General features: G+C 40.1%; 1 protein-coding gene across 10 annotated transcripts; it reads right to left on the bottom strand.

Moving 5' to 3' along the window:
* On the bottom strand, positions 1-23118 carry znf45l (zinc finger 45 like). Of its 10 annotated transcripts, XM_073936481.1 has the most exons (5): positions 22932-23106; positions 22660-22728; positions 21416-21609; positions 16331-16476; positions 11170-16021 (listed from the first exon to the last, which is right to left on the bottom strand). In XM_073936481.1, the coding sequence occupies exon 5, from the start codon at positions 16014-16016 to the stop codon at positions 14877-14879; it is 1140 nt and encodes a 379-aa protein (XP_073792582.1). In that variant the 5' UTR covers positions 16017-16021; positions 16331-16476; positions 21416-21609; positions 22660-22728; positions 22932-23106; the 3' UTR covers positions 11170-14876.
* Between the last annotated feature and the right edge of the window lie 1458 nt (positions 23119-24576).

Below are 24576 nucleotides of genomic sequence, written 5' to 3'. Positions count from 1 at the left end.
TTCAGTCAAAAAAAGAGATTTATTTGCAAAATGTATTTCTTAGACATACAAATATTCTGCTACTCTTGAGTTAATTTATACAGAACTGTTGTTTGTATTTGCAGTCTTTAAGTCAGGGGTCTCAAACTGTCCACTCTCCTCCTCCCTCCAGCCCGCAACCGATGTCAAAAACATAAGATTCGCCCCACCAAAACATGCATATCTGAACCACTATCATTGCTGTTGACCATAGGTGAGAGTAGGAACGTAGATTGACCGGATTGTATGGGCATGAGCTTTAGATCATGACCGAAAGGACAAGATCTCGGATATAAGCGGCCGAAATGACTTTCATTTGCAGGGTGGCAGGGCGCACTCTTATGGATAGGGTGAGGAGCTCTGACACCCGGGAGGAGCTCGGAGTAGAGCTGCTGCTCCTCCACATGGAGAGAAGTCAGCTGAGGTGGCTCGGGCATCTGTTTTGGATGCCTCCTTGACGCCTACCTGGGGAGGTGTTTCAGGCACGTCCCACCACGAGGAGGCCTCGGGGAAGACCCAGGACATGCTGGATGGACTATGTCTCCCGGCTGGCCAGGAAACACCTCAGGATCCCCCCGGAGGAGCTGGAGGAAGTGTCTGAGGAGAGGGAAGTCTAGGGTTCTCTCCTAAGACTACTGCCCCTGTGACCCAGCCCCGGAAAAGCGGCAGAAAATGAATGAATGAATGAATGAATCATTGTTGTTCAGTGGCATCTAGCCACTTGTGGTTTTGACCAGCCCCCTAGTCAACATTTAAAGTCCTGCACTCAGATTAGTTTCACTTTCATTTTCTCAGTGTGTGCTCGAGAGCAACTCACATGCGTTTTATTTCCATGGCAGATTTAAATGTTGAAATATATGTGTCCTTTTTTTACTAAAGTTCTACTTTTTTAAGTCTTAAGCAGTTGTTTGATCAGTTTTACACGACTTGTATTTTATCAAACACTTCCTCATGGCTTACACATTATGCTGGTGCTGTAACAAATATGATCACTTTGCTAATATTCGATTCAAATGGACTCATTTAATAGATGCCTACAGAGATTTCTATGAAAGCTATGTACATTTAACAGCAGGTTGAATTGAACTTGTTAAAGTAAATGAGAATATTTACATACTTTTCCATTCTTTGTTGAAAGATATTGAGAAGACGGACTGCCAGTAAAGTCACTAAAGTTTCCCAGACTGCTGTTTTTACGCTGTTGGGACAATACAATTAGTTGGGACAGAATAATAATTACAATACCTATTATTTGTAGTATATTCAGGGCTATTTAAACTCCCCCTTTAATATGTACAAGAAGAAACTAAAAGCTGGAGTTTTGACTGCATTTACTCTGTGGAAGAATGACTGAGTGTGTATTGTTGGGGAAAAAAGGAATTTATTTTTATTACTTTTGTGTTTTTATTTATTAGAAAAATGTTTAGACTAACAGCAGATTAATCAATCTTTTCTATTGTATTATAACACATCTTGACCAGACACACGTCCTCTTTTTTACTGTGCTGCATACTTTAAGGAACATGCTGACAAGTGGAAAAAGCAGAATAAGTGTGGGGGCCTTTGTTTAATACAAAGTCTAGACATGTCACAAGTTGTCATGATGCTTTGTAGAAGATGTAAAATATAGTAAAGATGCACGTAATTGTTCAGTTCTGGTATGCAGAGAGGGGTTGCAGAAAGAGGAAGTATGTCTGGGAGTACAAGAGCAAAAGGACTGCAGAATGACTGATAAGTGACGTTACACCAAAACTCCACCTGTTAATATCAGTTGTGTATATATGCTGGAGTCAGGGAATGTATGTGAGTTGCGAACCTTTTGAATGTAATTCTTGTATTGCATTGGGGTAACGTAACCCAGAGCTCTGTCATCAAATTATTCAGTTGTATCTGATAAACTACTAATATTTTTGGCATTAAAGAAAACCCTCTCCAGACCTTTGAACACACAAGGAATTGGCCAAATATTCCAACACCATCTAACGCTCGGACAACCACAGATATAATTCAGCAGCTGATGTGTGACACGATAAACGTGCTGATTTGCATTATCACTGGTGACAAGTAATGCTTGAAATTGTCCTAAGGTGCATCAATTATGTCAAGTTTCCACTTCTTTCTTGTGCTTGAATGTTAAAAGGGCCCTCTGTGATGTTTGATGGGTCAGATGACATTAATCATGTGAGACACAAAAAAATCACTGATGTATTCTGATATTCCTATGCGTAAAAGCACAACTCTTAGTGATGAAGTGAAACGTAAGAGAAAGAACAGGCGTCTCCGGCAGAGGGCGCGCCGAGCCAACAAACCAGCTGGACGAACTCTCTGTGAACCCTTTGGAACTTCAAGTGACCCCCTCCCTTGTACTTTAGGTGAACTCCCTCCTCGTACTTCTACCGAGCTCGAACACCTAAATCTGGGGCATAACTGAGGGAAGTGAGGCTGATATTAAAAAGGCCCATGTATTGATTTCTATGTACTCATATATCTGTCTTCCTATTGTTCAAGTGATTTAGCATGCTCCTTGAATGTATGAGTTAAGTAGTTTTTGCATGATTTATGAACACTATTATATGAGACATTGAGTATAAAAGCTGACTTGTACTCTTTAGCTTTGCGCTTTCTGTATACTGAGAGTCGTAGGCCCTTTGTTCTCAATGGAGAATAAAGTAAGGATTTTTGTTTCTGTTATTTGTCTTTTGTTTATTTTACTTTTTCACTGGATTTTGTTTTATTAATAAAAGTGTATTTTTTTACTTTTCTTCACTGGAGTGGACATTGAATTCATTTCCAGAACCCATCAAGTTACCCTGTGTGGTAAAGTATGATCTAATTTATTCTTTTGCAAAATACGTTCTTTAAAGACGATCCTTTAACTAAACTCTAACTAAGAAATATAGCGAAGGGAGGATCCTGATTTTAACTTTGTTTAATTAGGGTGATTAAATAAAGGCGAATCAGCACACCTCCTATGAATTTTCAGTCACTGAAATGCCCCTCTGCCATGAGTTTGAGACCCCTAGCTTAAGTACCTTAAATACTGCAAGTACTTATGCCATACCGATTTACGATTCTGATGTGAAAATTAAAATGTTTTGCTGCACCGGTGTCGTCAGTAGACTTTCTTTCCAGTGTGAATCCTCTCATGTGATTTTAGATATTCCGAGCGACTGAAGCTCTTGTCGCAGTGTGAACACTTGTACGGTTTCTCTCCAGTGTGGATCCTCTCGTGTATTTTTTGACGTTCTGACCGGCTGAATCTCCTGTCGCAGTGTGAACACTTGAACGGTTTCTCTCCAGTGTGAATCCTCTGGTGGCGATTCAGTTTTGGGCCTGTGATAAAAGCCTTGTCGCACTCAAAGCACACGTGCTCTTTCACTCCAGTGTGGATCTTCTGATGATTTATCAAACTCGACCGAACTGAAAAACTCTTCCCACACTCAGAACACGGATACGGCTTCTCCTTTGTATGAACTCTAAAATGGATCTTCAGCTTTGAAGCCTTCATAAAGGTTTTGTCGCATTGGTCACACTTGTGTGGCTTCTCTCCAGTGTGGATCCGCACGTGTTGATGGAAGGATGAGGGATATCTGAAACTCTTCAAGCATAGAGGACACGTGTACGGTTTCTCCCCAGTGTGGATCATCATGTGATAATGGAGACTCTTTTTGCATGCCAAACTCTTTCCACAGCAAGTGCAGGTGAAACCATTCCTGACATGGGGTTTCTCCGGATTCTCCACCATCAGGTCTGAAATCAAAAATAAACGTCATATATTGTTAGAAATCAGAAAGAAATGTGCAAAGCTGGAAGACATCTTTGCTCAATTACATTTGCAATTTAATTTCAATTAATCACCCAGACTTAGTCTGGACACATTTGCAGACCCTTAAAGGGCCATGAAACCCCCTCGTTTCAGCAGGGTGTTTTCACACCTCTACTTTGGAAAAAGTCAGAAAAGTGGGCGTGTCCAGCTCTGTTTAGGGGGAAGTGTCAGAGGAAGAAAAGTGGGATGGTGTGGGAGTGTCTATTTGGGCACACGCGAGTTTCAGAGTCAAAATTCACACACACAGGAGAAAGTGATGGTGTTTAACCTACATGGACATCTGTAGTCGAATTATTTGCCAAATTATTAAATGTTGGACTTTAACTGCAGTTTGGCTCTTTCATTCAGGGAATTCATTCATGTCCCTCACGACAAACAAGATATTTGATTTGAGGAGCTGCTCTAAGCGTGTATTTTTCCTGCAATGTTTGATACCGCACGGCGAATGAGAGAAAAAAAACCTCCACATTTCCTAGAAACTTAGATGCACTCAGCAGGTAGCGTCAGAAAGCCGCGTGTGTTATTCCGGTCACAAACTGCGGTAAAAACCCTACACGAGGCTAAAGTTTGGTTGTGGTGCTAACATGTTTACACTCGGTGCAATAGTTAACTTAGTTTGATACGAACAAACTGAATAAACAAAGAGCACTGGTCGCTCACTTACCAAATCTGTAGAGACAGAACAATCACCAGCAACTAGAGCCGCGTCTTTATTAAGAGGAGACGAGCAGCGAATCCAGATCTCAGCGTTTGCAGATGAGAACAGCTCTCAGGTAAACAATGTTCCTCCTTAGACACGTAAGTTATTGTTGTCGAGCGTCGCGTACACTGTTAATCCACACGTGACTCTGAGCTCTCACAGAGAGAAAATGAAAACAAAACTGAACTGCAGCAAACTATAAAAGCAACACTTCACGCTTGTTTTGCCAACACAACGTGGCGTCTCTGTCGTCTAAACACTGTGACACTAATGAATATTAATGAAGTTGCACAATAGAGCGCGCTGATTGGTTTGAACCAAGCCTTACTCATGCATTAATGCAGCACACTGTAAGATGTAATAAGACACACTCTGGCACAGACGCCCAGTCTGCACGCTGGAATACACGCTATTATGTCATGACCGTGACGCAGCTTCAAAAATTCGTTTCAAACCAGAAGTACGAATTTGCTTGAAATAATGCAAAAACAACCAATTTACACTTTTTAGTGAAATATAGGTGTCCTAATAGTGTTTTTAGCAGTGTGGGACACACATACCACTGTCAACAGCTCAACACATGTGTTTTGGTGTTTCGTGACCCTTTAAGGCTGATTTATACATCTGCGTCGAGTGACCCACGGCGCCTGCTTTGCGCATTGTTGTACATTTATACTTCTGCCTGCTGTTTCTGTTGATCTGCGATAACACTTTTGAAACTCTAACTGGCAGTAGGTTTTTATATTCCTTTGTGACGAGTTTCTTCGCTGGTGTTTTGTTCTTTCTGAACGCTACCGTAAATGTAGAAGTGGCTCAAATTCACTCATTCAGAGGCGGGAACCGGCAGACATGCAACAGCTTTAATCATGAGGTAAACACAAAACCAAAGTCACCATCTGGAGCTCCTTCATGGGACTCGACACTTGTAAACACCTGCTCCATCGGGCTCACGCGGCTCTCATTCCCGCCCAAGCTTGTCAGCGATACCAAGCCGACCAATCACAGGGCTTGCGCAAAACATTGTGAAGTGTAGTTACTTTTTTTTTGAGGTGCACATCAGCACAACGGCCACAGCAAGGGCTATGCGACCACGCCTCAAGGTTGGACATGTTGTGTGTTCAGAGATGCTCTTCTGCAGAGCTCGGTTGTAACGAGTGCTTATTTGAGTTACTGTTGCCTTTCTATCAGCTGGAACCAGTCTGGCCATTCTCCTCTGACCTCTGGCCTCATCATCAAGGCATTTGCGCCCACAGAACTGCCGCTCACTGGATATTTCCTCTTTGTCAGGCCATTCTCTGTAAAAGCCTAGAGATGGTTATGCGTGAAAATCCCAGTAGATCAGCAGTTTCTGAAATACTCAGAGCAGCCCGTCTGGCAGCAACAACCATGCCACGTTCAAGGTCACTTAAATCCCCTTTCTTCCCCATTCTGATGCTCACTCTGAACTGCAGGAGATCCTCTTGACCATGTCTACATGCCAAATGGCCCGTTGTTTGGTACAGTACGGTACAGGTCAGTACGAGTCACCTTAATAAGGCTTGCGTTTCCACAGCCAAAAGGGTAGCACATGTAACCTGCTGTTGGAAAGTAATTCCATCATTCAGAGTCATAATAGTCCAAAAGATGATGATAATAGTTAAACATAGCAGTGCATTCATGGTTTAGGTAGCTGTAAGAATCATTTGCTCCTTTGTTTTTTTGCACGTCACTCTCGTATTTGTCCCTTTCTGAAAGGATCGGATGTCAGAAGCACTTAAGTAATCATGTGCACGTTATTATCATCAGCTCAGGAAGTTCATTAATTTAAATACAGATGGGCGGTGAGTGATCTGGAGAAAGTGAAACCGCTCGCACTTTTATGCCGTATTCACACCAGACGCGGAACGAGCGGATAAATCGCTCTATTCAGCGGTGCTTCTGACTGAGCCAAGCCGAGTTTGATAAACTGTTGTCGGTGAAGGCTGGAGGATTTCCCTCGGAACACCGACAACAGGTTCTACGTCACAATCACGCCCCCACAAGAGCAAGCTTCTGATTGGTTAACGCGGCGCGAATGTACGCTGAAGTTCAGATTTTCGAATTCGAGAGATTCGCGCGAAACGCTCGCTAAGCGCGTCAAATGCGCAAAACGCTCAATTCGCCCCGCGCCATTCGCACAATTTGTGTCATTCGCGCCACGCCATTCGCGCGTATCGCGCCGCAGGATGTCTATTCGCGCGTTTGCATTGACTTAACATGTAAATCACTCGCGCTTGACGCGTCAGGTGTGAACGCAGCATTAGACGGCCTCGTAAAAGAAAAACAGCACAAAGCAGAATTTGTTCTTCTTAGCTTTGTGGGTCAACAAGGTTTGTTTGAGCTTAGGTTGACCATGGCTCGCTATCATATGTATGTATTATTACGTTTCTTTATTACGTTATTAAATTCTCGGAAGAGTTTTTAAAAATGGCGGTTCCTTTGTTTTCATTCTCCTGCCTGTCCACGAGCGAGTGACGTATCTCTGTAAACCAATAGCGTTCAGCTGCACGTCTTGCTCTGCATTTTGGTACCCTGTGACAGGTACCCTTCTGATGGGTTACAGTTCACTTTTGGGTACATTTTGACAGTGGAAACGGCCATAAAAGCATACCGAACCCAACTGTACCACTTAGTGGGAACAGGCCATAAATAAATTGAGATGCTGCAGCTTTTGTGTCCCTAATAAAGTGAGTGTGTGTTGTATATTTACTGCTTCCTCAATTATAATACATTTTAAAATCGTTGACTCTTCTTTGTCTATCCTCAGTCTGCCACCACCTTGATGGGGAAACATTAGCATTATTGAAAGTCTTTTGTCTCTGCTGGCCTAAATAAGGTAAATATTCATATTCATTTAGATCATTGTGTTGTTGCTTGTGAATCAATGATCAAGGATTTCCAAATGATTTTTAGTTGTTTTCTGTGATATTTCCTCCTAAAACTTAATAACAATGCAAGAGTTAAGCACACTTAAATATTGCTTTATAATATTAGCAGGTTTGATGTGCTCTGCCGCTAAAGAACCCTGAGTTCAGAGATAATCAAGCCCAGGGCTACTGCCTGGTCAATGACCATGTGAGAGGGTACGAGATCAGGTAGTTCTCGAGAGCTCCTGTTAAAGGAGGAAAGGTGGAGATGGGATGGATCGGGGGGGGGGGATTCTTCAAAAAACAAACATGAGGGAGTAATGCTAGTCGGGCTATTTATAGCGAGAATGAAATGATGCAATTTGCTTATTAATGATTACAGATGAAAGACCGGGTACAATCAATCACGTGCTTCTCTTCAAATTAATCTGTGAAACTTCACTTAACTACAAAATTTGCAAGCCTGTCCGTCCATCTTGTTTACATATTATTGCACTGATTGTGCAGAACACAACATAACCTTTTCATCAAGAGTTCATATGAATTCAAAATAAATGAGCGCGAATGTAAGGGCATGTCCATCCAAAGGGCCTCAAAATCATGAATCTCTGGCTTCAGGAGGGATTACTGATGCATCAAAGCAGAAAAGAGTTGCACAAATGTGAAATAAAAAGGGCATAAAAGTGACCATGAACATAGACATGAAATTATATGGAAACATATGCGCATAAATCTATATATATTTATTTTTTAAATGAATGTCATGTTTGTAAAGTGTATTTAGACACTAGAATTTGAAAAAGATATAATTATAAATGCTCAGATCAGATATAGTTTGGCCTTTAGATGTTGAATGCTTGAATCTAATTTAACTAACCATTTGATTTAAACAAGACACATGGTTTATTCTGTTTAGAGTTTATTGTCTTATCTGTTGGTCTAACTTTAGGGGTAAAATTTGAGCATTATGAAAGAATCATAAATAAACCAACCTATTTGTTCTTCAGTCTCTTCCTCTTTAATTCTGCAGGGTTCTGGATCACTCATCTTCTCACTGTCCTTCAGTAAACTCTGTCTTTCAGATTTCACTTCTTCCTGATGCTCGTCTTCACTTGTAGACTGATGGGAAAATTCTAGTAATAATAGCTGAACAAAAGGAGGAGGGGCTTTATTTGAGGAGGAGGAGCTGATCTGGAAAGATTAAAAAAATCAGTTGCTAATTTTGCTTTTAATATTATTGAACACATTTTATATTCTACTTTCTATTTACATTTTGAAAGGTCACTGTTGTGTTCATTAACTGTACATTTGATAACGTGACAACTAAAAACACCAAGCATAAACAAATAACAATGAATTTCGCTGCTGGCAGCAATTACAGGGCTAAGCATTGAATGCAGATATTTTTGCTTATTTTCGATATTTTAGGAAATTTTTTTAAATATTGCATAATTCATACAGTTTAAAACTTAATTAAAAAATAAATGTTATTAACTTGCATAACTATTATATGCAAAGTAATAATTAAAATGTGCCTTAAACAAAATGCAGAGCCCTTTTAGCTTCAAACGCAGTGTGGAGCTTGATGCGCTTCAAACTCATTGGAGAGCCTGATGCACTTCAAATGCATCACATTGCCTGCAACAGCTTCTGTTTCATGTCATCTTTGGTCCTTAGCTGTTAAAAGTTCAACGTTGCCCTATGCTGGTTTCGAACCCTCATCTTCTGTGTTGGCAGCAGACTGGCTAAACCAGTGGTGGGCAAACTTCGACTCGAGGACCACTTCAAGTTTTGCAAACCAAGTGAAGGGCCACGTCAAATTCTTGAAAAAAATAACTTTTATTTATAGTGGCAGTATGCATGGAATATGTAATATCGGACAGAAACATGTCACATTAACACAAAACTGATTTTTTGAATGGTAATGATTGAGTCAAATTTACAAGACAACTTAATTTGCAGTGCTATTTATATTTACCTATCAATCATCATAAAACTATAAAATTATCCCTCATAAAATAAAATAATGATAATAATGTAATAGTTTTTACAGTGAAGAATAGAAAATATATTGTCTGATAGAAAAAAAGACTCATTTTAACACATTAAAAATAATTCTTAAAAATTAATATTCAGTCAAATTTACAATAATGTGCACTGCTTTTAGAATATACAGATCAATCATCATAACACTTGATGAAACCACAAATCTATAATAAAAAAAAACCTTTTTAAAGTAGATGTATGCATGGAAAATGTAATGTAATGTATTTTTTATTTAGTGCCATGTCAGCAACCAAGGCTATCTTCATGGCAGGAATCTTTCAACAATAAATATACAATTTAAAAATCAACAAACAAAATAAAACAAATTAAATAAGATTTTTTGTGTTAATACATGATAAAAATTCTAAAATCTTTTCGGGTGTTACTTTGCCAAAAATGTCCTTAAAAGAGTTAAAAGCAACTCTTAAGTAAAAGCAGGACAGTCCAGTAAAATATGTTTTACAGTAAGAGGAGTTTTGCAGCACAAACACTGAGTAGGGTTTTCACCTTGCATGGAGCAAAATACCATGTGTAATTCTCGTATGTCCAATACGACATCTGGTAAAAACTACTTGATCAAATCGATTCTTAAAATGTCTTAAAATTCTGTGTGAAACTTCAGGTTGGATTTGTATGCATGGAAAATATATTCTATGATATAATAATTACACATTGAGCCAGCAATTATTATATAATTTGAGTCAAATTCACAACAGTCTCATTTGAACTTTTATAAATATGCTCATATCCATCATAAAACTATAAGATAAAACGGAAGAAGAATCTTAGTCTTTGTTATTCCAAGTCATGTTATTATGAGTGTGTTGATGTGAACACTGAGCCTGGTCCCCTTTCTCCGCAAGAGTGTCAAAGTCTGGATTCTGCTACGTCAAAAAATGCGAGGCGCAGCAGGCGGTTAAAACGTGAGGCGCGCAGGGTGCATAAGCAGCCCATCACATGGCGTTCACTTGTAATTGCATCATTAAATTACTAATTCTGAACCAAACCATTACTCAGAAGCAGCATTTTAAAACTCCCTCGCGGGCCAGATGAAAGTGTTCAGCGGGCCGCATATGGCCCGCGGGACGTAATTTGCCCATCTCTGGGCTAAACACTTTGAGCTAGTTGGTCAGGCATGTTTTCTGGGCTGCGTAAAACAGATGCAAGTGTGAGAATCAGTTCAGCAAAACTGTTCTCTAGCAGTTTAAGTAGATTTTCATGGAAATAAAAGCCAATGTTAACTTTTTTATACTCATTTCTGGGCGGCTCATATAGATTATCTGGGGCAAATTTGGGAAAAAGGACAAGTAGCGTTAAAATGTATTCCTGTACTGTACTGTCACTGCTGTAATGGGCGGAGTTTTAATGTATGGTATTGGTTTGAATCAGCGTGGACAGTGAAATGTTTTGTACTATTGAAGGAATAAAATTACAGTCTAATGCTTCTTTTGAATTATATACATGTGGTCATGCTTATTTTGCATATGTATATGTGTTTGCTTGAACCATGATAATCTAATGAGCCTACGCAGTGGTATGCTGAGACATTCTGTTTGACCTTAAAATGAGACAGGAACTTTCCACCCCTATAATGTCAAATAACTAAATCTGTAACAGACAAGTCTTGCAGAAAGTCCCTGTCTGGGTTGCAGCTGTGACGTGTGACTTTTCTACACAGAAAAGAGAACTGGAGCAGAAAAGGAAAATATTGCTTTATTGTCTTACTAATCACTCTTTTCTTTTGATATATTTTGTTATTGGAGGAATATACTCCCATTTGCCCCACTATTCATTATTTACAATATGTGTTTTTGTCAGATATGATGATGTCTCCTGATATAGCGTACTTCTACTTAACTCCTGTTATAATGCGTTTCTAACTAACTGCTAAAACCACAAGAGCTGTGTGTGGGTGCTGGCTGGAGACAGAGCTGCAGAGGGGCTTCCCCTAGATGGGTGCATACACGGGTCAAGAGTTCATAGACAGGACTAGGAGGAAAAGCAGATGTGGTAGATGCAGCATTTGTATACTGCTCTCTGTGTATGCGTGATGTATGATGCTTTAATAAAATTGATATTATCCTGATATCTCTATAAGGAAGTTATGATGCTCAGCTGTGCTTTGATGATTTTTTGCTACAGTTGCTTGCTGCACCCCAGATGTCAGTAGTGTCAAGTATGTCAAGGAGGAGTGATACTTTCACCTGCCCTTTTGTTTCTGTGTGCAGAGGTATCTCTGTGTGCTGACCACAGACTTTTGAGAGATGATTCTGCCTGAAAACAGCTGATGGCAACAATACAGATTGGGGGTAACTGATCAGAGGAGTGGCCAAAAAGATTGAACGCTGCTGATGGATAAAAGGAGGGAGTCGAGAGAGTTCGAGAGCTTTTGGACATCCAGACTGCTTGGCTGACGGTTCTTCAAAAGCCCAGGATCCTGATCTTCGCTTTATTCACTTATGCTCGATAAATAAATTCATTGATTTTGATTAATTGACTCCTGACCGATTATTGAATTGGGGTGGACTAAGGCAAGTGAGAAATAGTCCGACACTATGTTTTATTTTTGTACCTCAAATGGCTAAAAAGTTATAACAGTTTAAATGTTGAAATTTTGGTCTGCTGGTGGCGCTACAGAGTTAGGTCTAGAGACTCCCCTTATAATTCTAGGAAAAGCACAATGCCTGCAACAATATTGCCCTATCCTGGTTTTGAACCCACAACTTCCTTGTTGGCAGAGCATTTACTAAACACAATGAGCTAGCAGGTCATGCATGTTTTCTGCCAACGTAAAAAAGGTGTAAGTGTGAAAATCAGAAAAATTTAACGACTATTTTTGCGAAAAACACTATATCTCTGGACCACTAGGGCAAGATTTCTGCCTACCAAGTGTCTTTAATACAGGTAACAATCTGAGCATTCTCTTAAAAGAAGTGTTCCTAATCTCAGTTTGTTACCTGTATAAAAGCACCTGTCCAGAGAAGCAAGCAATCAATCAAATTTAAAACTCTTCCCCATGGCCAAGACTAAAGGGCTGTACAAGGAAATTAGGAACAGAACTGCAGACCATGTTGTAGAGGGCTTGGTTGGGTCTCCCAATGCAAAAAAGGTAAAGGAAGACAGGATATACTAAAGCAGGGATGTCAAACTCAATTCCTGGAGTGCCGCAGCTTAGTTCCAATTCCTAATTAAACACACCTGATCAAACTAATTGAGTCCTTCAGGCTTGTTTGAAACCTACAGGTAAGTGTGTGGGAGCAGGGTTGGTACTAAATTGTGCAGGGCTGCAGCCCTTCAGGAATTGAGTTTGACATCCCTGGACTAAAGGTAAATCACAAACTCCTTAGACAAATAGTCTCAAACTCAATTCCTGGAGGGCTGCAGCTCTGCATAGTTTAGCTACAACCACCTCCAACTCATACCTGCTTAGTCTCTAGTAGTCTTGACCACCTTGATTAGTTGGATCAGCTGTGTTTGATTAGGTTTCTGCAGAGCTTCGGCCCTCCAAGAATCAAGTTTGAGACTTATGTCGTACACCATTTGTACACAAACTCAGTATAGCCTGGGAGGGCTGATGTCCCACTGAGGTTAGCGGCAACTTGCCTCAACACACCTGCCTGGAAGCTTCTAGTTTGCCTTGTAAGAGCTTGATTAGATGGGTCAGGTGTGTCTAATGAAAGTTGGAGCTAAACTCTGCAAGATATCAGCCATCCAATTTGGGTACCCCTGCCACAGACTTTCAACTCTTACCTCCAGGAGAGCTGTCTAATGTGGCTGTTAAGAGCTGTGATTTTAAGCCATTCATTCCTCTCATTGTGGGAAACCCTTGTGTGGGACACTGGAAATAAGGAATATGGTCAAGATGAAAAAGGAGTCCTAGTAGGCCTGGTGTGCATGTGGAACTCCTGAGGCAGTTGTTCAGCCTGGACCATCATTGAACCCAAAAAAGGGATAAAAAAAAGAGTTCAGGAAGTCCATGAAAAAGGATTGCTGGCCAGACTTAAAGAGATTCTGGCAAATTGTCTGGCACCTGAGGCAAGGGAAGCAATTCTTTACCAACACTGTTTATAGTGGAGGTGGGAAAATGTTGAACTCGACTGGGGAGGTTGTTGGACAGTGAACATAACACTTTGAGGATCTTGTCATTTTCACTGACATGCGTTCAGTTCATATGAGGGACAAGGGGCTGAGTTGCCCATCACCCAACTTGTCGTCACAGAGTTACATTACAAGCTTTGCAGTGCCAAAATATCAGGTGTGGAATTGAGATTTGCCCCGACTACCTCAAGAGTCTGGATATGATAACCAGCTCTATATCCTCACTAAAAACCTTGAAAGTTTGTGGGAGTTCACCTGGGCTTAGTGGACCTGGAGAAGATATTTGACAGTGTGCCTCAGTTGCATTCTTCTCAGGGCACCCAGTGAGCATGGTGTCTATGTGTCTGTTAAGGGCTGTCCGCTTTCTGTATGACAGTAGAAGCTTGGTTCGCAATGACCAGCAGTAAGGCAAACTCATTACTGATGCATGTTGGACTCTGGCAGGGTCGCCCTGGTTCGGTTCAATATTTTTATGGACAGAATTTCTAGGTGCAGGTGGGGCTGAAGGGGTCTGAATTATCTTTGGTATATGCAGATGAACTTTTAGCATGAACTGAGACAGTTGCAGTTGAGTGTCAAGGGTGGCAAGGGTGAAAATTAGCACCTCCAAGTTCAAGGGCATGCTGTTCGACAAGAAAAGTGTTACTTGTCTTCTCCCTGTTGGAGAAGAGTTCTTGGCCCATTTGGAAGAATTTCAAGCATCTTGGATTTTCGATCGTGAACAAGGGAATTATGAAACATGATAGAAAAACAGACTGGCACAACTTCAATACTGTCTGTGCATGAGCTATGACTAAAGGTGATGGCCTAACTGGTCAAGCAAATCCCTACTCTCAACCCATGCTTAAATACATGCTTAAATCAAATACAGCTGATCTAGTAGTGTCGAGTAGTCTTGAACACCTCAATTATTTGGATCAGATGTGTTTAATAAGGGTTGGAGCAAAACTGTACAGAGCTGCGGCCCTACATGAATCGAGTTTGAGACCTATGCTCTAGAGCTAGTGTGTTGTGAGTGCGCTGGGGCTGTTGTCCTGCGGCTGCCAGAGCATCACCCACCACTCACTAGTGATGGTGTGGAGAGACCCCCCTCATGATTATGAAGCGCTCTTGGTGTAAGGTCATACATGATAAATGACCTATATAAATGCACGCAATACATTACCTAAAAGTGAACAGTAATTTTCAGTAGCTACTTTAACCACAGTACCTAGTTGCGTAACTATTCATGCTACTATTTACAAACATTTTCTGAAATGAAAAGTATTTCCACACATTAAAATCTTTTGCTGCACCAGTGTCATTAGTACGGTTTCTCTCCAGTGTGAATTCTCTTGTGTACTTTGAGGTTTCCTAACTGATTGAATCTCATGTCACACTGTGAACACTTGTAGGGTTTCTCTCCAGTGTGAATCCTCTCATGTGCTCTCACGTTCCCTAACATATTAAATCTCTTGTTGCAATATGAACACTTGTACGGCTTCTCTCCAGTGTGAATCCGCTGATGTATCTTCAGGCATTCCGACCGACTGAACCTCTTGTCACAATGTGAACACTTGTACGGTTTCTCTCCAGTGTGGATCCTCTCGTGTGTTTTCAGGTTTCCTATCTGAGTAAATGTCACGTCGCAGTGTGAACACTTGTACGGTTTCTCTCCAGTGTGAATCCTCTCATGTACCTTCATGGAATCTGGCTGGCTAAATCTCATGTAACAGAGCGAACACTTGTACGGTTTCTCTCCAGTGTGAACCCTCTCATGTGTTTTGAGGTTTCCTAACCGGCTGAACCCCTTGTTGCAGTGTGAACACTTGTAAGGTTTCTCTCCAGTGTGAATCCTCTGGTGGAGTTTCAAATGTTCAGCTGTGGTAAAAGTCTTTTCACACTCAAAGCACACAAACTCTCTCACACCAGTGTGCACCTTCTCATGTGTTTTTAAATTGTTTTGATGTGCAAAACTCTTTCCACACAAAGAACATAGATAAGGCTTCTCCTTTGTATGAACTCTAAGATGCTCGTTCAGTTCTGAAGCCCTTACAAATGTCTTGCCGCATTGATCACACTTGTGTCGTTTCTCTTCAGTGTGGATGTTCATGTGAGCCCAAAGGGTTGCTTTTTGCCTGAAACTCTTCCCACACTGAGCGCACGTGAACGGTTTCTCTCCAGTGTGGATCCTCGTGTGTTGATTAAGGAATGACGAGAGTCTGAAACTCTTCCCACACTGAGTACAAGTGAACGGCTTTTCTCCAGAGTGAATCAGCATGTGTTGATTAAAAGATGACGACCGCCTGAAACTCTTCCCGCACTGATCACATGCGAATGGATTCTCTCCAGTGTGGATGCTCATATGAAGCATTAGATTCCGTTTGGATGTTAAACTCTTTCCACATTCAGTGCAGGGCAGACATTTTCTGACATGACGAGGTTTCTCCCCATTCTCCATCATAATGTCTGAAATCAAAATTAAATTTGATATAAGAGATCAAAGAGGAAATTGCTATGCTGATGACATCAAGCATTACCTCTCAGTCCAGCCAGATGACCTAATAATTTGTGCATGAATATCATCATGTCTGACATATTTCTGGCTGGATGAAGAACCATCATCTTCAACTCAACCTTTACAAAACTGAACAACTGGTAATCCCAGCCACACCAATACGTATCCATAATTTAATCATAAAGATGGGCACCTCGACCATTACATCTTGCAGCACTGCCAGTAACCTAGGACTGATTTTTGAAGACCAGTTTACTGACCACGTTGTTGACTCTGAACATGCTGCTCAATTTCTTCTCCAAGCTCTTGTCCTGTCAAGGCTAGACTACTGTATTGCACTCTTGGCAGGCCTCCCAAACACCATCAAGCTTCTGCAGCTGATCCAGAATGCATGAGCGCAAGCGGCCTTTAACGAAGCAAAAAGAGTGCATGTCACACCTTTATTCAAACTACACTGCCCCCTTCAAATCCAAGCCACTGTCATTTGCCTGCAAAACAGCCACTAGCTCTGCACCTCTTTACTTGAAGTTTACCTCTAGTACAGGATTAAGAGCATACTCACACTAGGTACAGTTGCCTTGATCCGTGCCGAAGCACACTTGTCCCCCCTCCCGTCTCCCCCGACTACTCGCACTCACATCGCATTCGGGCCTGAGCATGCTTACGTCATCGTTGAGCGGTTTAGTAAGAAGCTTGCTCGCTCAACACAGTGGAGATTGCTTTAGTTATATAGTTTTAGTCGTTTGCCACTCTTGACGCTCACCATAAAGTCCTCATGCGGCAGGAATTAGGACAGGGGTTTCAAAACTTAGTCCTGGATTGCCGGTGTTCTGCAGATTTTAGCTCCAACTTGCTTCAACACACATCCAAGGATGTTTCTAGAAAGCCTCGTAAGAGCTTGATTAGCTATCCTAGGTGTGTCTGTTTGGGGTTGAAAGTAAACTTTGCAGGACACTGGCACTTTAGGACCGAGTCTGGACATCCCTGAATTAGAAGTTTTGCTAAAGGTACAGCTGTCATGCAGTGAGGGGTTTTGCGTCTTTAACAATCTATGACAGTTTGCGTTCATTAAATAGTAAGAATGATTAATAAATCCATATCAAACAGTCCCTTAAAGTCACATCTCGTCTTCAGTTTTGGGCTCAGGCACGCTTTGCACTCACACTACATGCGTACCGCGCCAAAGCCCAAGTGAACCACGCTCTGGCACACCTCTTCCAACCAGGGCAGGGCGGGCCAGATGAACCGCACCTGAGCCCGATTCAGAGCACTCACACTTCTCAAATGATCTGGGAAACGGGCCTGGGCACAGTTCAGATAGCATAGTGTGAGTATGCCCTAGGTGCCTAGCAGGGCTTTGGGGTCTGCTGCTGACATTCCCTTGTGGTCCCATCCCATACAGACACAAAACTGATTGCGAGGACTTTCACCTTTAACATCTCATCCTGGTGGAATAACTTGCTCATCTCTACATCAAGAATAGGCAACTTCGGTCCTGAAGGCCCAGTGTCCTACAGAGTTAGGCTGCAACCGTAATCAAAGACACCTGCCTGTAACTTTCTAGTCATCCTAAAGACACCGATAAGCTTGTTCAGGTGGGTTTGATTAATGTTGAAGCAAAACTCGGCGGGATACAACAGCCTTTCAGGCCCGAAGTTGCTCATGCCTGCTCTTCATGGACAACTTTGGACCCAAAGGCCAGTGTCCTGCAGAGTTTAAATATCACTGCCCTCTGGTGACCTGCACTGCTTTTATTGTATTCAATTGTACGTCGGATTGGAAACGAGCATCTGCTAATTGACTAAATGTAAACTGCTTTGGAATTCAACAACTCATCTATTTCCTCACATGGATGCATGCGTGCAATGTGCTTCCATTTCACATATACGTGTATGTTTGGGCTTGTACACACCAGTTATAAAGATGCGTGTACAACAGTTCATTACCTCAAGCCTCTCCATCTCACCTGGGCAGCTAATAAATACTCAAACAGACATGACAAAATGCGAGGAAGGTCTGAACCTTGTCTACTGATCAAGATTCAGTTATGTTAAGTTGTGTGGAAGTCATGCTTAAAACTGCCGTTTTGTGTAACAATCGTCATGTAGTGACAGTACCCTCTGACCAATCAGAATCAGTTCACGTCATATTTTTGTAATGGTAGTACTAGGGTTGGGCGATGACCAATTTGGCATTGTACGATGTCTAATGTGAAACATTGCGATGGAGGATGGCATCGTCGTCGTAGGCGGGGGTCATTGTTATATATTAATTAATTCATAATGAAACAATTAATTGTAGCCTACTGTTTTCACTACCTGACCCACATGGTCTTTGCTTTACTCATAACCAAACCATAAAAGTTACACACAAATGACCACCTATCAATCACTTTTTTTTTTCAGCTGAAGGAGATGAGTTCACTGTAATTTTTATTGTAATTGATGATAACTTCCTTATTTTATTATTATTATGAGAAAATAATAACAAGTAAAGATGCGACCAAAACGGTCAAGCCCTAGCATATGCGCCCAACATTTTTATCTATGCGACTTAAAAATATTTTTGGAAGCATTTGTGCCAGTACATACATTTTCACTGTCTTCAGTGCAAAATCCTCACTGCGTGCGCAGATATAGGAGACATTTATGCAGAGAGCATCTTTGTACCTAAAAACGGCAAACGCAGCACTTAGTAACAGATAAACAGTTGTTACGTGAATTTGCTGAAGTAAAAAATAGCCCCGCCTTTGTGCTCTACTTATTGGCTCACTGCTCTAGAACTGAACGCGAATGATTGGTTAATATCAGCTGTCAATCACTCAGTCGATGCCTTCTGCCTTCAGATGACAGGAGCTACAACCGCGATAACGTGAAGCGCTAAAGATGAGAGAATGAAAATAACACTGACAGATTTACCTACAGTTACTAATAATGGCACATCTTATTAGTGATCATGTGCTGAATGTTAATCCACCATTTACACTTTTCCAAGAGTGGATAAAAGACTTCCAGAGGCTTCAAGTCCGCTATGAAAACGACTAAAGCCATTCAGTGTAAAGTCTGTGGGACGGGTTTTACAGGTAACAGCATTTGCCACTGAATCTACACATGTTAAGCGTGAGAGGTGCTGTATAATCCTTCATTTAATCCTCACCATGCTGTCAGCCGTGCAAGCGGCAGCTATATGTGACATTTAACAAAGCTCGAGATAAGATCGTTATTGCGATTAAGATGACATGCAAATGATAAGTTATATATCAGTATAAATGTGGTGCGGGGCGATGGATGGGTGAAGTTTTTCGGCCACTGGCGATGGACGATGTCATCATCTATCAGCTCAACCCTAATTAGAACAGCTCACTTGAAACCTCACCTGAGACGGTTCAGAAAAAAAAAGACAGAAGGTACTGTACTACAGTTAAAAACCACCACAAAGTGAACTGCACCATGCAATGGAGAACTGCCAGAACCAGTTGACAAGAAACCAAAGGGCAATAGGGCAAACAAGTGGAAAATAAGTGATGATCAAGGGGAAAAGTTTAAGCAATAAAAAATTTCCTTAAGCAATAAAAAATTTCCTTCTTGCTGTGGAGCCACAGTGTGGTCCCCCTTTTTGCACCAAGGTTATTATAGTTAACGAAAACTACCGAAAAAACGAAAACTAAAATGTAAAATCATTGTCGTTAACTGAAATAAAAATAAAAACGAGAGTTTTTTTCAAAAACTAGAACTAACTGAAACTGTATTGTGTACAGACAAAACTAACTGAAACTAACTAAAATGATGGCAAAAACCTCCTTCGTTTTCGCATCTGTTAATATATTTAATACATAATCTTACTGTAAGGCTTTTAGAAGTAAATATAATCCGTGCTGCAGGTGCTTGTGTTTGATCCTTTTGCACCTCAATGTCTCCTGCTGCCATTGGCCAGATCGAGCCGGCTCTCCTCCAGTCATCCTCGCTGTTGCTCCCGCGACAAAAACAACCAGTGGACATGACAGCAGCACGGCGACAGCATTAAATAAAGATACTTAAAAGTAATACTTTAACACGTTTGTGCCCAATAATGGGTTTTATTTCTGTCTCGCGATCGCGAACGAATCTTTTTAACCGTATCTTCTAAGTGAACCGGTTGAACTAGTTCACCAAATCGAACTGAATCAACAAAACACACAAACAGCAGTGCGACTGAACTGAACTGGAACAACTGCAGCGCGGGTAAACCGAGGGCTTAAATGAGAGGATCTGATGAAAAATTAATGGATTTTAATATAGCCTACTTGTTCAAGTTCACTGAAGCAGTACTAATATTTATATTTAAGGGTATTTTTAAGGCATAACTTATACAAATTTATAATGCACATGATTTGGATATAACACCTCTTCAATCCCTTTCTAGGAGTCTGAGTCCTCCATAAACACTTATCAATGATTCCCACTTGTCTTTCTGGTGATGAAAAGTAGGCAAAATCTAAGTGTGGACGGGCCCCTGGGCCTGTGCCCATAATGCCCATAGGTTAATCTGGCCCTGTCTATCACTACTGTGTGTCTAACTTGAGGATGGGTAGATGGTTGTGGTAGATGATAGTGTATGTGTTCTCTGAATACATGTTTCAAAAAATGTGTGGCTGAGTTTTTAATATACAATATTTATCCTGTTGATTTTAAATCTTCCACCTAACAAATATCCTTATTTAGAAAAAAAAACTGAAACTAATACTGAAACTAATAAAAACTAAACTAAAACTAAGACATTTTTCAAATATAGAAACTAATAAAAACTGAGAAATCTGCCTCTAAAACTAATTAAAACTAACTGAATTTGATAATAAAAAGTCAAAACGAAATAGAAACTAAAACTAATGAAAAATCCAAAATTATTATAACCTTGTTTTGCACTTTGTACAAATTAAATAAAATATTCCAAAAAATATATATATAATATAGACAGTTAGACAAGAAATTTTGACAAAAAAGTATTACAGTGCTTTGTAAATGTTTATTATTACCATTTGTTGAGTCTCCCCATACAGTTCGATAGAGCACTTGGACACGGAAGCCGCTTCACGTGACGTCACACTTAACAAGTGGATGAATTTATAAACTATTATTATATTATTATTCGTATTGTTATATCACTCCACAAATCACCTGCATTTTCAACTGTGGTTGCTGATCAACTATAATCCCGACTCAGCATTATATAATATTTCATGTGAGCACATTGCGATAGTGATGCTGAAACAGTATATTGTGCAGCCGGAGTTCATGAGTTATGATTACTGGTCTAACTGTAGGGGGAAAGCTTTTAGCATTACTGAAGAATCAGGAATATACACCAACCTATTTGTTCCTCAGACTCTTCATCTTTAATTCCACTGGATTCTTCCTCTTTAATTCTGCAGGGTTCTGGATCACTCATCATCTCTCTGTGCAAAAAACTTGCAGATTTCACTTCTTCCTCGTGCTCATCTTTACTTGTAGACTGATGAGAATACTCCAATATTTACAGCTGAACTGATTGAGGACAAACAGATCTGCAAAAGTTAAAAATAATATGGTTGTTGAGTTTGCTTTTTATATTACTAAGCATTTTATATAAAAAAAAATAGTTATAAAATATGCAGAAATTAAATATATATATATATATATATATATATATATATATATATATATATATATATATATATATATATATATAGGGTGTGAATTACAGGGGGATTTGACCCCCCAATTAACGCTTTATCCCCCACTTAAGGACATCAAAACAAGATGCATGGCGGGTTGTTTAATACAGAGAGATATTTCAATCTGATCTGTATTTGAAATAATAATGTTATTAATTAAAATAATAGATAAGATAAATATACATTTGACCAACGGTTCAAACCACTGTTGATGCATAATTGTGCCAATCATTCTATTCGAGAAAAGTCTGAAATCTGCGGATCTAGAGCACCAATAGACATTGTGTTCATAAGACTTTGCTTTCTCATAAAATAGATGTTTGTATCGATATTTAGCCTGAAAATAAAATAAAATTAGATACATAGTTTGTAGTTTAATCTGTAGTAACATCTGAAATAGCTGATCAGATTGAGGTAAAGTTGGTTTTATTTTCAGATATTCAGACATTCTCCTCTATATCATTTCAGAGAAGTATTCTTTGCAAAATCTAAATAGTGAAATCAAATTAGCAGCAAATGACTATCAAAGTACAACTTGGTTCGCAGTGAATTAGACAGTGCTAATGTTGTTTTGAAGTCATGCTTGCATGCTAATAATCGAATATTCAAAGTAACATGATAAACAATATAGAGACTGCTAAATGAACGAATGTGTGAATATAAAACCATCTTTAACTCAATACTAATCAGAGAATACTGTGGGTCAGAATACACTAAATATCCCTCAAACCTTACATATGTTTTATTAATAAACTGGATGTCATTAAAAATAAATACACAAATAACTGAAAGATGTATTACACACAACCTAACCGAAACAGCTGATCCCCCCTTATCGTCGATACACATATAAATCACCCCTGTATACTGTAAAGGAAGGGCTCCATTCATGAAACTCACCTCAAGTTAGGATTTACATTTAACGTTAACCTTAAATGCTTCGTGAACACGGGCTCTGCTCCCTTTATTCTGAATGTAAAGGATAACACTATTATTTCTCAAACGACACAAGAAAAATATCAAAATCTAACAGCAACCACCATTCGGATAGTCTAAATTTTCCTAAATACATATTTTTTGAACAACCAATGTTACATTAATAACAACACAGTATTAGCTCGCTCTTGTTTTGTAGCCAATAGCCATTGTATGCAAAATGTGGAGAAACTTACACATCAAACCATAATTGCGTCGAAGAAACTCGTTCGGAGATTTATCAGTAAACCAATGCTGCTTAAAACTGTCCAAAAAGTAACTTTATACTCCGGAAAAGCAAGCGAAATAGCGTAAAACGCGCACCTCGTCTCGCTTCGGACGCCTTTGGAAGATCCAGGAACGCGCACTCCTGATGACGTCATCAGCGCGAGACCACCTCGAAAAACTTTTAAAAACAAGCCACGTTTTCTTGTGTGTATCCAAAAGAGCTTAGAACGCTTTGGTGTATCCCAGAGATCGAATTAATTATACACAATGAAGATTGTTTATTTCTAAACTATAAGGCCAGCGTTTGGAATCAGTTTCCCAAATTTACATTCAGGCAAATTAGCGTTTTTTGGAATTAATTAGTAAGACATTTATCTGTAATGTAAATATTATATAAAAGATGTAATAATTTGATTGGAAATATAATATGCTGGTCTATCCTCATTTATTTCTGTGAACTTTGCAAACACCTAGAAAAAGTTTACAATTTTAATAGTTAAATGAGTCTTGAAGTAATTACACTAAATATACCGGATAAAGCATGCAGATATTAAGATATTAATGATGCATGTAACTTCTGTAAAATTAAATTATTGTTTAATTAGGAAAAATGTAAACATTTATACAAGTAAATCTCTGGCAACAGTTGAAATGTTGTTATTTTTCATTAAAAACATCTTAAACCAGCCTAGGCTGGTTGGCTGGTTTTAGAGGGGTTTTGGCCATTTCCAGCCTGGTCTTAGCTGGTCAGGCTGGGAGATGACCAGCTAAAACCAGCTTGACCAGCCGGGCCAAGCTGGGAGCCCATGTAAAGGAGGCCAGCTAGTAAGTACTGTGCAGGTAAACCTCACTCCTCTGATCTCTAAAGGTGCTCTAGTGACAGATGCTAGAGGCCATGGTCTTTAGCCTCCTTGGTAGAGCAACCGACTCCCATGCGGAAGGTCACCTGTTCATTACCAGCTCGGAGCAAGTTGGGTGGCATACGACCGGCAGGGTTTTACCCAGCCAAAACCAGGCTGGTCAAGCTGGCTTTAGCTGGTCATCTCCCAGCCTGACCAGCTAAGACCAGGCTTGAAATGGCTGGAAACCAATCTGGAAGTGGCCAAAACCCCTTAAAAACCAGCCTGGTTGACCAGATAAAACCAGACAACCAGCCTAGGCTGGTTTAAGCTGTTTTTTTTCAGTAGGGTCTTGTTACGGTTTCGATAAAAACTGATGTTTGTTTGTTTGTTTTTTAAAGATTCACCCCAAAATAAAAATAAAAACTGCTGTTCATTTACTAATCCTCAGGCCATTCAAGATGTACAAGACCCTTTTCTGCAGCTAAACATTAAAGAAGGTTTTAGCTGAAAACATGGCTCTTCATTTATATACCGCAAGTCAATAGTTGAGATTAAAAATAAAACAAACAAATTCAGAGAGTAATAAGGTTGCACAGTGGTTAGCACTGTTGCCTCACAGCAAGAAGGTCGCTGGTTCAAGCCTCAGCTGGGTCAGCTAGTGTGAAGTTTGCATGTTCTCCCCATGTTCGGTGCTCTGGTTTCCCCCACAGTCCAAATACATGCGCTATAGGGGAATTGGGTATGCTAAATGATCCATTGTGTATGGGTGTTT

This window comes from Danio rerio, chromosome 22 (genome assembly GCF_049306965.1).
Source record: "Danio rerio strain Tuebingen ecotype United States chromosome 22, GRCz12tu, whole genome shotgun sequence".
Taxonomy (NCBI): domain Eukaryota; kingdom Metazoa; phylum Chordata; class Actinopteri; order Cypriniformes; family Danionidae; genus Danio; species Danio rerio.
Note: the sequence above shows the minus strand (reverse complement) of the source record. Positions and strands in the feature narration are given on the sequence as shown.